A 13,569-nucleotide genomic window follows, 5' to 3' on the forward strand; every position below is an offset into this window, starting at 1 on the left:
TCATCTCTTATCATGCCTCCATATGCAACCTATAGAATACCCATGCTATTTGCTGTCTGTGAATATACATGCTATTCTTTTGTACATGCTATTCCTTTCACCAGCAATACCATTCAAAACCACCTTCCTTAACCTCTCACTTACACATTTACTGACAAAATGCTTCAAGACTTTTTTTTTTTTAAATGTTTATTTATTTTGAGACGGAGAGAGACAAAGCATGAGCAGGGGAGGGGCAGAGAGGGAGACACAGAATCTGAAGCAGGCTCCAGGCTCTGAGCTGTCAGCACAGAGCCTGACATGGGGCTAAAACCCACAAACCATGAGATCATGACACGGGGCTCGAACTCGTCAACTGCGAGATCATGACCTAAGCTGAAGTCAGAGGTCAACCGACTGAGCTACCCAGGCGCCCCCTTTAGGACTTTCTTTAAATGATCAAGCATATCCTCCGTGCAGCTTACTATGAGTCACACAGTCAAAACTAATTCACCTCACCTCTGTGCCACCATTATACCTAAATTATGCCTTTATTATTGTACTTTCCATTACTGCTACGTTATTTTTGTATACATATATGCTTTGTCTATTAAATCATAATCTTAAGAACAGAGACTGTACTTTTCCTAGTTCACTGCACATATATACCTTTATGTTGAGAAGACAGCAGACTAATATATAGTCACAAAAGAGGTATCTTTTAAAACACAAATTAAAATATGGAGATTTTAATCCCCATCTTCTTGCTGTTCTTTCCTCCCGGATTTTTTATAGGTCAGAAATAGCTGGGCTATCTAAAATGATAAGATGGGGCCGAGGGGGGGGGTAAGGAATAAACTTTTCAATTGTTTATATGCCTGGGAATAGTTACAGAGATTTAAGGTCTACTTTTGTTTACACACCAAGGGAAAGAGGCTCGGTTCAGATATTTCCAAAGAATATTCTAGAGAGGGAACAATATCAGCATTGCCGTTCTACTCTAAGATTTCCAAATATAGAATTGTAGCATTAGTATGTGACATTTACAGTACTTTAAGTGACTCATGGGAATATGAACTCTGCTCATTCTCAACAGTTAAGAATACCATGGCAGAATCTCAGAAGAGCTAGAAGGGAAGAACAGGAATGGGGGGAGGGTAGGTAAAAACTGTAAAAGTTTCTTCCTCTCATTCCCAGAGCATACTCCAATAGAACAAGCTTACCAATGAGTAGGTTGTGAATTACCAGTAGGTCTCATAACCTTACCTGCTCAATCATAAACCCATAATTATCATACCATAGCCCTCCGGTGTGTTATGGGACATGCGCCACTGCACAATTCTAAGAGGTGCACTCACACAGAATAAAATGTGAAAGGTGTGCAGTTGTACAAGTTGGTGGACTTCAATGAAGGGGATTAATGCCAACAGCCAAGCCATTCCCTCTCCCCAGTTAATAATCAATGAGATAAGGAAATAAATTCTGATGAGAAGTTACAAGGTTAAGAGCCTCTACTCTAGAACATGCTGAAAATTCTTATTCTTCTTCAGTCAAAAATACATGAAAGGAGAAAGCATGCTAAATTATTTGCTATTATTTAAAGGTTAAAAAGGTTCTGACAGTTTTTCCCAAGTAAAGAAGACAAATGTGCTTCTGCAGTTAACAAATTCAATAAAATGCTGGGCTTCAAGAAATATTCAAAACAAAGTGCAGAAGATCTACACTTGTGATATTCTATACAGCCTTGGCTATTATACTTCAAAAAACAAAGAGACAAAGGTCAAATAAAGTGATGTAGAGCATCTGAGGGGAAAAAGAGTTTTATTCTAATTTGAAAACTTATGAGGAGGTAATATCAAAGTTCTTAAAAAAAGGCAGCTAAAATAAACAGACTTTGTCTATACATCTCAAAAAATTAGTCAGAGTAATAAAATAATAGTATTATTAAATAATAGTATTATAAATAGTATTATTAAATAATAATAAAAGTATTATTTTTGTAACAGGATATAAAAATAGATGCGAAAAAAGCAAAATAACACAAATGTCTGAGATACAATGTGGGTAGTCCTAGTCTAAACAGACCAGCTGTAGTCTTTGAGAAAGTAACTTTATATTCTTGAGCCTCAGTTTCTTCACCTGTAATACAAGAGTTAGAATAGATACTCTTTAAAGAATTATTTTCAATGTTAACATAGAATATTCTCTTTCAAATTATGCTACAGGTCCCTAAATCATGCCCAGGCTTGAGGTTCACAGGAAAATTCAAAGGGCTTGGCATATAGTTATGTTCACAGCTAAGATTTATTACAACAAAAGGATACAAATCAAAATCAGCAGAGGGAATAGGTACATGGGGTAAAGTTTGGAGGAAACCAGGTGCAAACTTCCAAGAGTCCTTTTCAGTGGAGTCATTTAGGACCCACTTAAATCCTTGAGCAACTACCTGTGACAACACATGTGAAATGCTGTCTATCAGGAAGGCTCATTAGAGACTTAACACCCAAGGTTTTTACCAAGGTTTTAGCTAAGCATATGGATACAGCAAGAAAGATTCCAAGGAATAAAGAAGAATTAGAAGGGATGGAGAAAGCAGTGATCATTTGGACATAACAAAGTATAAGAAAGGATAAAACAAAGAAAAAAATCACTCTTAGTCTTTCTCAAATAAGATTCTCCTTCAACTAAAAGCTCTCCAGGAAACTCAGAAATTCACAGCATATCCTTCTTCCTTTGAAGGCAGTCATTGAAGCACTTTTCCTATGAACAAATTCCTGCTCCCCATAAGAAAAAAGGAGGACAGGGAACTACAGAATTCAACATTTACTTTTTTTTAACGTTCATTTTTGAGAGAGAGAGAGAGAGAGAGAAAGCGCACATGCACAAGTAGGGCAGGGGCAGAGAGAGAAAGGGATGGAGACACAGTAGGGCTCTGCGCTATTGCAGAGCCTGATGTGGGGCTCGAACTCATGAACCATGAGACCATGGGATCATGATGAGCTGAAGTCTAATGCTTAACCAACTGAGCTACCCAAGCGCCCCTGGATTTCAATCTTGATTGTGGCACTCAACTAGCTCTTTGACATTCTCAAGTTAACTTCACCAATCAGGCCACAAACACCTACCAAATACAGGCAAATGTTCTCTTCTCCAGCTGACCTGTATCTTGCAGAATCAAATATATCATCCAAAATTATATCACACTTAAGCAATTATCTATTAGTACTCTACAGACACTCCAGAGAGTTCTCTAGTCTGGATTCTGTCTTACTTTGTACACATTCTTCTTAAAACTATTTTCTAGGCCACCTACCACTGCTATTATCCATATTTCTTATAATCCTTTCTAGGTGGTATGTAATAACCTATTCTAGGCTGCTTCTTTCCCATCAAGAAACAAATACAGAACCACCTTCCAAAATAACTTCTGTAGGTAAAAGTGTCACAACATAATTCAATAATAGTTTTAGTGACTTTTCAAGCCATAAAAAGTGCCAGGAAGAGAGAAGTGCACAAAAAACATCAGGAAGGCTGAAAAGGCAACAAGAGTCCAGATTGCTAGTAATACTGAAAACTAGAATCCAAGCAAGAGAAAACTCTATTTAGAAAGGAAGCAGAAATTACATGACAAAAGTTATCTTGATCAAACACTTGATAAAGTAAAAGCCATCTCTTTCCACTGCTATATGACTGAAACTCATGAAGTGAGTTACCCTGGATAGGATTAGAAATAATCCATCCTAACTTCTGAAAATTAGGAACAAAGATAAATTTCCATTAAAAAGGCCAAATTCTTTACTCTCATACAACATGAGATAAGTCTTACAATGTTTGGGTTACAACTGATAGTTTATTCATTTCAAACAATTTTTTGAAGAAAATAATTTGTAAGATCCTTGATAGAATATGACTTACAGTTTTAGAATTTCACATTAACTGTCAGTTTTAATTTGTCCTCCCCTGTCCAAAAAAAGAATGTTAGTAAGTAGTTAAACAACCACATTTGTCTTATACTTTAAATTCACTTCTCCCTTCTTTTAATGGCTAAAAAAGGTGATGACTAGAATTTGAATTATCAGCTGTAAGAACAGGACTACTTTCACTTTGTGGGCCCCATATCACAACTTTCCACTCCAAAGTACTCTGAAATACTGAGCTTTCAATCTTCAAGGGCAGGATTGCTACAAATAATCTTGATAAGCAAATTACCATAATAGCATGATGACTGCTGTCATACTGATCATAGGATATTACAAATTATGCATAGTCTTATTTCTTCTTTACCTGTTCCTCAGGCCTGTTCCATTGCCACAGCCCCCACCAACCAAAGTCTGTAAAGAAGGTAAAGCTGTACGGCTTAGCTGCTGCCGACTAGGGCCCCTCCTTCCACCGGGCATGTCCGGGAACCAATCTGCTTCCAGTGCCACCTGTAGTTGCAATCCAGGTTAATGGCTGTCAACCTGTTTCAACTCTGAACAAAAGAAAAGACATTTAAACATCAGTTTACTATTTTTAAACTAGTCAAGGTAACAAAACAACCAGAAAAACTGAATGAGTAGGCCTTGTAAAGCTAGATTTTCAAATAAATGCTCCCCCAGGGTCTATTACCTACTTTACTTTGATGAAAGGACTACGCAAACTCTAATGGGTCAGAAGCCTAAGTTGTGATCTAACCTCTGGTCAGCATTAGGTAAGTCACAATTTGTGTCTTTTGTCAGCTGACTTGTGTCATATGAAAAATATTACAATCAGGTAGAAGTTAACAAGAAACACCTAACAAACACATTTCCAATTTAATATTACAGATATTTCACAGTGAACTACCTGAAATACAGGAGAATCACCACTGTCCAAAATGTTGTGCTTTGTTATCAAGGGATCTGGGTTCTGAGATCAGATGTGCCACATATTATCTGACTGTAACTGAGTCACTTTACCTCTGAGTTTGTTTCTCCAAAAGTGTTCCTTGTCCTACAGAGGTGATTGTCAGGACCGACAAAGATGGATGAAAGTACACCAGTTGGCCTTTTAAGTCTTTAAAAGAATTGTTCAAGTTGTAACTCCATATGTTAGAGTGTAAATATTAGAAAGAGCTATAGTGGATGGCCACTATGCTGGTGTGAAATCATTTAAAAATTACTGAAACTGCAGGATTAAAAGGCAAATAACAGATAAAGACCGCCCGCCCCCAATCGAAAAGAAACTGTATCTTGATCCATTTACGGCAAAAACATGGCTCTGCCAATACGTACACCAAAATCTACTTTCTAAATAATACAACTTAAAAACGACATCTTGGAAAAAACCCTTGTTTTCAAACGTTACTGCAGATTGATCCGATATTCCTTATTCCTAACAGCCTTCGGCGGTAGACTAAGAAACCCCAGGTAAGACAAAACATTCAAACCGCTAGATGTAGGGACTGCTGGTCCTTGCTCAGTTAACGAGGGAAAGAAAAGTGTGAAGCAAAAAACTGGGATAGAATAGGCGAGGGGATGAGGTGAAGCAAGGCAAATGGCAAGAGACTACAAACTTCAACAGACTGGCCCCTAAGAGGGGACAAACGACAAAGAGGTTCCCGCGGCGCAACCCAGAGGACCGAAGCACGCCGGGCAGTCGGACAGCGCATACTGTACATGCGGGAATACTCACGCATGGAGGAGGCCCAGCCAGTGGGGCGGGATCCCTGGGAGGAGGCGGCGGCTTTACAGGCTGGAACCCAGGCAAGAGAATTCCCTCCCCGCGTTGAAGAGCTCCAAACGAGCTGCTTGTCCGCAGGACGTCCCCGCCCGGAAAGTTGAGAAAAGGTGCCCAGGCTTCGGGCTGCCAGCCCCCGCCCCAGCCCCAGGTCAGTGCCAGAGTCAGAGCCAGAGCTAAAGCTAAAGGAAGCGCCCGGCCCCGTCAGCACTCAACCTCAGCCTCCATTACCGCGGAGCTGAGCAGACGTGGCAGCGCACGGCAATGACGTCAGCTCCGCGACCGCCCGCTGCCCCAGCGTCTAGCTGGCCCCCGGAACTGCTCTTGCAGTATGAAGAGCCAGCACCCCACCCACTCCTGCATGCACCTGCGCAGTGGGACTCTCCTTCTTCATTGGCTTGTGGTCCAACCTACCCAGCCAACGCTGGCCGAAGTATTTCCTTCCTGGACTTCTACGATGCGTTGGCACCACGCTAGGGGTCCTTATTGTGTCTCTTGGACTCTCCTTAATAGCTACGTACAAGTTATCGTCCCAGTTTTACAGACGGAGGAGATTCGGAGCCGTCACCCACTGTCCCGTCACCGCCAGATAAAGGAGTTCAAGTCGCGATGTCCTGCTTCATCATCCAGTCTGCGTCTATTGTATGTGAATTAAAGGACTGGATGGATGCTGGAGTTAATACTACAGATTGCTCAGTCTATTGAAAGAGGCGAGACACCAGGAAAACACAGTCATTACAATTACAGTAAATGCAGCATTAAAAGTATGCCCAGGGGTGCCTGGGTGGCTCAGTTGGTTGAGCCTCCTAGTTCGGCTCAGGTCAAGATCTCGCGGTTTGTGGGTTCGAGCCTCCCTCCCTCCCCCTCCCCGTCAGGCTCTGTGTTGACATCTCAGAGCCTGGAGTCTGCTTCAGATTCTGTGTGTGTGTGTGTGTCTCTCTCTACCCCTCCCCCTCCTGCTCATGCTCTCTCTGTCGCTCTCAAAAATAAACATTAAAAAAAAAACCATTTTTTAAAAGTATGCCCAAAGTCCAGATATTAGCATGCAATTAAGTGTAATAAATTCTGGACGATGGTGTTGGCGCATTTACCAAGAAAGACACAGCAAGCTTGGGGTTTAAAGGGAAAACTGCAAGAATGAATAGGTTTTCATGAAAGGCTAGCTTTTAGTAAAGGAAGTGACATAAAAAAGTAAAATGGTGGGTAATATGATGAATCAGAAACTGCCAGTAGTTTACTATTAGAAAAAGAGTAAAAGTGTCAAAAAGAGTAGGTATATGAGATCTCGCGCTCCAGAGATGTTAAGCACCTTAAGAGAAAGCCCTCTCTGTGGAGTACATGATTAGTTAACCTTTACTGAGAGTCGTTGCGGTGCCAGGCACTAGACTAGTGCCTTTACATATTTCATTTAAATCTCATATTGCTTTGATGCTATCATTGTTCCTATTTTACAGAGGAAACAAGTTTTAAGAGAAGTTAAATAACTTGTTGAAAATAACCGCACTAATAAGTGGCAAAGCCAGAATTTAGAGCCAGAATGACCAATATCAAAACCATTAAAGTTAGTAATATTCCAAATATTCTTACTGTCCTAAGGTACTACAGAACTTTCATTCATGAATATGTAAAACTCAACATAGATTATTACATATTTTCATAATTTTGTACATTTATTTTATATTTGCTCTGTTAACTGCTTCCTGGCTTGCTACATTGAAATTCCTTTGCCACTTTTCTGTTGGCTCCCCAGCATCCTCCATTCATTCAGCAAGTATTTATTTAGCACCTACTGTGTACCAGGCATTGTCTTAGTGAACAAGACAGATATGTTCCTGACCTCCTGGACTTATATTCTAGTGCAGGAAGCATTTAATAAATAAAATACGTTATTAGTATTATGGAGACAAACAGGGGCTAAGGTAGAAAATAAGGAAGGTGCCATTTTGAGGGGATATGTGTTTGAGGGAATGGTATTTCAGTAGAAGCCTGAATGTTGGGAAGGAACTAGAGGCAAAGATGGGAGGGAAAAGCAGTCAAGATAGAAAACAAAACTTATGCAGAAATTCTAAGGTGTGTTAGAGCTTGGCATGTTTGAGAAACAACACAAAGCTGTATAGCTAGGTCATGGTGAGCAAAGGAGAATGTGGCATGACTTGAATTTGAAGAGCAGGAAGAGCTTGAACATGGAGGGTCTTTCAAACCAAATTTTTTACATCTTAAATTAGTGGCGGGCACAGGACTCAGAAATCTGTGATTTTCATAGCTCTAGGTTTCTGCTTATTTACATATGGGAACCACTGGAATAAACTATCTCATCTGTTAGGAAAATGAGACAATTATTTCTGGGGGTTCACATGCAGCCTATCTCCCAATCTCTTGATGCTCTTCCACATAAACATTGTAAAGTTGCAGAAAATATTGATTTATTCTCGTTTTAAAGACATTATAATAGAAGGTTATTTCCATTTTCGTCTGACAGAAAACTGAAATTATGGAAAATAAAAACTCTTATTAAAGTTTTAAAAATTATTCTCCACTATATTCATTTTAGACTACCTTTGAAGAGGTTACTGTGGTGTTTGTCTACATAACACATTGTTTTAGTTATGTGCTTTTTAAACATTTATTTATTTATTTTGAGAAAGAGAGAGAGAGAGCACAAGCAGGGGGAGGGGCAGAGAGAAGAGAGAGAGAATCCCAAGCAGGTTCTGCACCATCAGCAGAGAGCCTGATGTGGGGCTCGAGCCCATGAACTGTGAGATCATGACCTGAACTGAAATCAAGAGTCAGATGCTTAAACAACTGAGACACCCAGGTGCCCTAGTTATGTGCTTTTGATGAACCATTGATTTTGACGTACTACACGTCTTCCTAAAGTAGAAGCAACAAATTTCAAGGTTTCATTTGGATCCCTGAAGAAGTCTTGTATAATATAGTGTTGAGGATCCATTTTCTCTTCTTGCCTACTCACTCCCCCGAAGTGAGTGATATAACCCAGTCCTAACTAATTAACATTATTTTATCTTCCACAACTTCTCAATGTGCATCCTACTACCATCTCTACTACTATCAATCTATGTTCTACCCTGACCTTCTGCAAATTATGGCTCCCCATTTTTAGTGTCTCCAGCACACTATTCCTTAACTGTAATATTTCCTTTTCATTTCAATATACCCCTGCCCTTTTCCAAATTTCCATCTCACATTGATCTTTCTTTCTCTCTACTGAAGCCAATAGCAATTACATATTGCCTTACGTTATAAACAATCTCTGGGGAAGTGTATTTGTCTTCCCACCAGTTCTAAACTCAAGGACACAGATCTCATCTCTCATACTTTCATGTATTTCCAGAGCCTAGAATGTTGCCTTGTACATTTTAGACAGTGAATAAATACTTGTATGATTATTATATATACCTATGTATAACTATACACATATATACTGTCCCGTATAATGTTACCCACAGATTTTTCCCATGTTTAAGTCACTTCAATTGTTATAAGATAAAAATTCCTATTACAAAGAGATTTGTTCTATACTATTTTACAACCCTTGAGTTCTAAAAGTGCTGTACATATTCAGGTACTCAACAAATCTATACTATTTAATAAGAGGCAGTTTGAGGGACACCTGGGTGGTCAGCCTCCAACTCAATTTCAGCTCAGGTCATGATCTCACAGTTGTGAGACCCAGCTCTGCATGGAGCCTAAGATTCTCTCTCTCCTGCCCCTTTCCCTCACCTGGACTCTCGCGCTTTTTCTTGCTCTCTCTCAAAAAAAAAAAAAAAAAAAAAAAAAAAAAAAGAGTTTGATCTCATGCAAAACCTTCTAGCCTATGTTGTACCACTAACTATGAAGCTGATCTCTGATCTTCAGTTTTCTGGCTGCAGAGAATAAGGTGTTTTAAATATGCTACAGAATGTAAGGAATTACCATTATTAGACTTATTTTCCCAGGGGATGCCATTTATTCATTCTCTCCTGGGCTTCGATTGTATGAGAAAAAGTGAGGAAGAGAGAAAGGGAGAGAAAGATACATTTTGAAACTTTCACTACACCCGGCGACATGAAGCAGCTGCTAACTATACAGCTTGGCTCGGAACAAACGAGGCGGGACTATGCACACGCCTCCACCACAGCACTCGGCTCAAGTCCCAGAGCGGTGCTCCCTAAGAAACTCTGCCGCAGGCCGGGACTTGGGGGCGGGAAGGCGGAGTGGTGCGCAGCCATCTCTGTGCGGGGCGGCCCTCCGCCCACGTGGTGCGGCACCCACGGCCATCTTTGTGCGGGGCCGTGCTTCCGCCGGCGCCGCGGCTGGGACTCTGCAGTGGGCTGCGGGTGATGGAGCGGTGGGCGCGCCCGCAGCTCCTGCTGTGGCTGCTGTTGCTATTACTGCCCCCAGTGCTGGGTCGCCAGAAGGAGTCAGGTGGGCTCCGGGCGGGGCCGAGACTGCCGCTGAGGCTCGGGGTCTGGCGCGGTCCAGAGGTGCTTTCCCGCCCCCCCCGCCCCCCCCCCCCCCCCCCCGGTTCCCTGAGGCGGCCGGAGGCCGGCTGATGCTGTGGCCGCTGGAGCGCTTAGCTGGGCAGAGGGCACGGGGGCGCCTTGGAGCGGAGAGTGAGAACTTCTGGGTGTCTGGCGCTGCTTCTACTGCCCAGGACCCTGGAGAGTAACCTGTTTTTCGGAATTAGGATAGCGAGGTGGAGAGGGAGTTCTCCTGTTCACTTACAGCCAGTGTCGCCCGCGCTTGGCTACACTGTTCCTCCCTAAAACACACTGGGAAATAAGTCATCTCTCTCTCTCTCTCTCTCTCTCTCTCTCTCTCTCTCTGCGTGTGTGTGTGTGTGTGTGTGTGTGTGTGTGTGTGTTTCTTAGTGAATTGACGGAGAGATGAAGGGAGAATTAATTAATGTATTTGGCTTTTAATTAATCCTCTTTATAGGGTTCACTTTGATTAGTAAAAGGTGAGAATACGTGTTCCCAGTTTATTCATAGCTATCTGAGTGCCAGGCGTTGAGCTTGGACATTTTCCAATTTCTTGGACACCTGACAGCTCAAGTAGAGGAGCAGACTTGACATGAGTGCTGGAGAGTTATAGAATGAATCCTTCCTGGCGTTTCCTTTTCACCAGTGGAATGGGAAGGGGTGTCAGAAGTTGGTTCGGCATGCCTGCCGGTAGCAAATGAGAATGATCAGGATATTTTGTTAACTTTCATTTACTTCACTTCTTGAAGGTTCAAAATGGAAAGTATTTATTGACCAAATTAACAGGTCTTTGGAGAATTATGAACCATGTTCAAGTCAAAACTGCAGCTGCTACCATGGGTGAGTTCTTTTCTTTGATGTGTCTTTGAGAGTTTAGTACTTGTCACAAGAATTCCCCTAATATCCCCAAGAGACCTGGATTACAGTAATCAGAGAGCCAAATACGCCTTGATAAAAGGCAATGTTCCTGTGGTGGGTTTCCTATTTCTAGGGAACAAAAAGGCCCCGGGATAGGAGAAGCCCAGGTGGTCTCAGCAATGCTACTTACTCCTTGGAGTTAGCACACATAGTTGTCTGTGTTCCCCATTGGACTGAAAGCTTCTTGAGGTCAAGGCCAATGTCTTACTCAGTGTTGCATCCCTGGTGCTGGCCCTCAATAAGTACTCAATAAATATTGTCGGAGGAATGAACATATTTATAAATGAGGCTAATCATCAAGTTTCCTGTTGGTTTTTTTTAAAGTGTAAAAATTATGGCTGAGAGGGTAGTATGGTAGACAGATTACTTTAAAAGCAGTCTTTGGTTCTAGTCACAGATTTCCCACTAATTATCTCTGTGGCAAGTCACTTAACTTCTCTGGGTGTCAGATTCCTCATCAGCTAAAAAAACAGGGTCCTTTACCTCCTCGTTTTGTTATTCCATGACTCCTCAAAAAATTAACCTGATGCTTATGATACTTATTAAAATCTATGTATTGAACTTTAAAAGGGATACAAAATACCGTACTTTCCGGTCACTGCTGTCAGGCTGCTAGAGTATGTGTGGTGAATGGGTGCCAGACAGAACAAGGCAGTCAGTCTGAGACCAAGGGCATCAGACAGTGTCAGACTGTAAGGCATAAATCCTATGTTCTGCAGGATTTGGAGAAGGGGAGGTCAGTGGGACTGCAGTCACTGGGAGGACACAGGTGTTGTGTGCCTATTAAAGGTGAATGTGCATCAAGTAAGGAAGGGGCGATCCAGATCCAGAAAGGAAGAAGAGAAATTGACTTGCTTTCTCCTCTTTGTTGTTTTGCTTTAGATTACCTACGGAAAGGTTGCTCATTCCTGTCCTCCATTCTTTCCCTGGCTTACTGTATTTTCTAATACTAAACCTAAACCCATAGATAGGAAGTAGGTGGAATGGTACCACTTTTTGACCTGCTGTCCTTGACGATTCACATTCTTTCAGTGTCATAGAAGAGGATCTAACTCCTTTTCGAGGAGGTATCTCCAGGAAGATGATGGCAGAGGTAGTCAGACGGAAACTGGGGACCCACTATCAGATTATTAAGAACAGATTATACAGAGAAAATGACTGCATGTTCCCCTCGAGGTAAGAGCTATGAGGTAAATATATCTTCTGACCTTCTTATATATGGGCTTATTTGATACTGTTCTTAGAGAGGAGTTAATTAGAGGGCCCCACAGGTGAATCTCTCCTCATATTTCAGAGGGACTGCAAAATAGTGACAAACTCTTCCTGCCTGAGGATTTTTCTTTCCAACTCCTGCCCCCCTTTCTCCTATATTAAAGTCTGTCTCCTCTCTCTTCTTGAGGCTTGGGCACAATCACTGGTTGTACTGGCTATGGTTCTACCCTTCTCACCATCCACCAGATATGGATGCTGCAGGGCACAGGCTGATGAGACCTAGCAGGATTGAGCTGGGCTGAAGAAGGAGAAGGATTGAGTGTTTTTCATGGGTCAAGTATTGTTCTAGATACTGAGTATTTGAAGAAAGGTGGTGGAAAGTCAAGAATAACTGAGGCTGCGGATACACAGGCTACACTAGCCAGGAATTCAGGTGTGGTGGTTGAGGTAACATATCAGTGGGCTGAGGGCTGGGGATGAGCAGGGAGGGTCATGGACTAAGCCTGGAAGTTGGACTTAGGTAGCATTACATGTTTATACAACAAATAAGAAACCTCCCTTTTAGGAGTCTTTTTTTTTTTTTAACTCAAATCTTTATAAAATTACAAAGTACAAAAATCAGAGGCCATGGTATTCTCAGCTTAAGATCTTTCTAAACAATCTCTATTCTGTCATTAAAAGGAAAGTATATGAGCAGTATTGCAAATAACGTGCATCTGTGTGGACATAAGGAATTATTCTTAATAACAATAACTTTATTACAAATTACTGCATTTCAATTGTCAAAAATATGTAAAAACAACAACAAAAAAGAAAATAAAGATCACTTAAAATCCCATTACCGTGAAGTAATCACAATTACACTTTTGTTATCAAGTGTTAGGGGTAAATAAGCTGGTAATGGGGAAAATTATTGAAGTATTTTAAACAGACATTTGTTTCACCTTTACAAATTATGAGTATAGAAGAATTTCTAATTTCTACAAATGAGAAAGAAAATATGAATATAGACATTATTAGACTTTGAAGGCTTAACTAATGTTTAATAGATGAGCAATTTCCAAATGAAATAAAATACTCTCAAAGTTTCTGAAAGGCACATACCTCTCATTCCAGACCTCAGAACATTTTGGTAAGAATCATGAGCTGTTAGAAATGTTCCTAAGGGAGCACAGGACCTTTCATTGACAATAAAATAGTTATATTTCTAATGCATGGAAAGTTCCCTGTCTCAACTACATACACAACTAAGAAAAGAGAGTTGGGCAAAGAAGAAACAAAA

General features: G+C 41.1%; 2 protein-coding genes across 2 annotated transcripts in view; one reads left to right on the forward strand and one right to left on the reverse strand.

Annotated features, from left to right (window-relative positions):
- TMEM39A (transmembrane protein 39A) overlaps window positions 1-5,996 on the reverse strand; it is a 30,892-nt gene extending 24,896 nt beyond the window's left edge. Inside the window, exons 1-2 of the mRNA XM_043594239.1 lie at window positions 5,632-5,996; window positions 4,264-4,450 (exon numbers count right to left, since the gene is read on the reverse strand). Of these exons, the coding sequence (XP_043450174.1) occupies window positions 4,264-4,376 (113 nt within the window). The 5' untranslated portion in view covers window positions 4,377-4,450; window positions 5,632-5,996. The remainder of the gene's footprint in view (window positions 1-4,263; window positions 4,451-5,631) is intronic.
- Window positions 5,997-9,924: 3,928 nt separating this feature from the next.
- Window positions 9,925-13,569, forward strand: part of POGLUT1 (protein O-glucosyltransferase 1) — a 28,004-nt gene continuing 24,359 nt past the window's right edge. Inside the window, exons 1-3 of the mRNA XM_043594240.1 lie at window positions 9,925-10,101; window positions 10,907-10,997; window positions 12,108-12,251. Of these exons, the coding sequence (XP_043450175.1) occupies window positions 10,017-10,101; window positions 10,907-10,997; window positions 12,108-12,251 (320 nt within the window). The 5' untranslated portion in view covers window positions 9,925-10,016. The remainder of the gene's footprint in view (window positions 10,102-10,906; window positions 10,998-12,107; window positions 12,252-13,569) is intronic.

The sequence above is a fragment of the Prionailurus bengalensis genome, chromosome C2 (assembly GCF_016509475.1).
Source record: "Prionailurus bengalensis isolate Pbe53 chromosome C2, Fcat_Pben_1.1_paternal_pri, whole genome shotgun sequence".
NCBI lineage: Eukaryota > Metazoa > Chordata > Mammalia > Carnivora > Felidae > Prionailurus > Prionailurus bengalensis.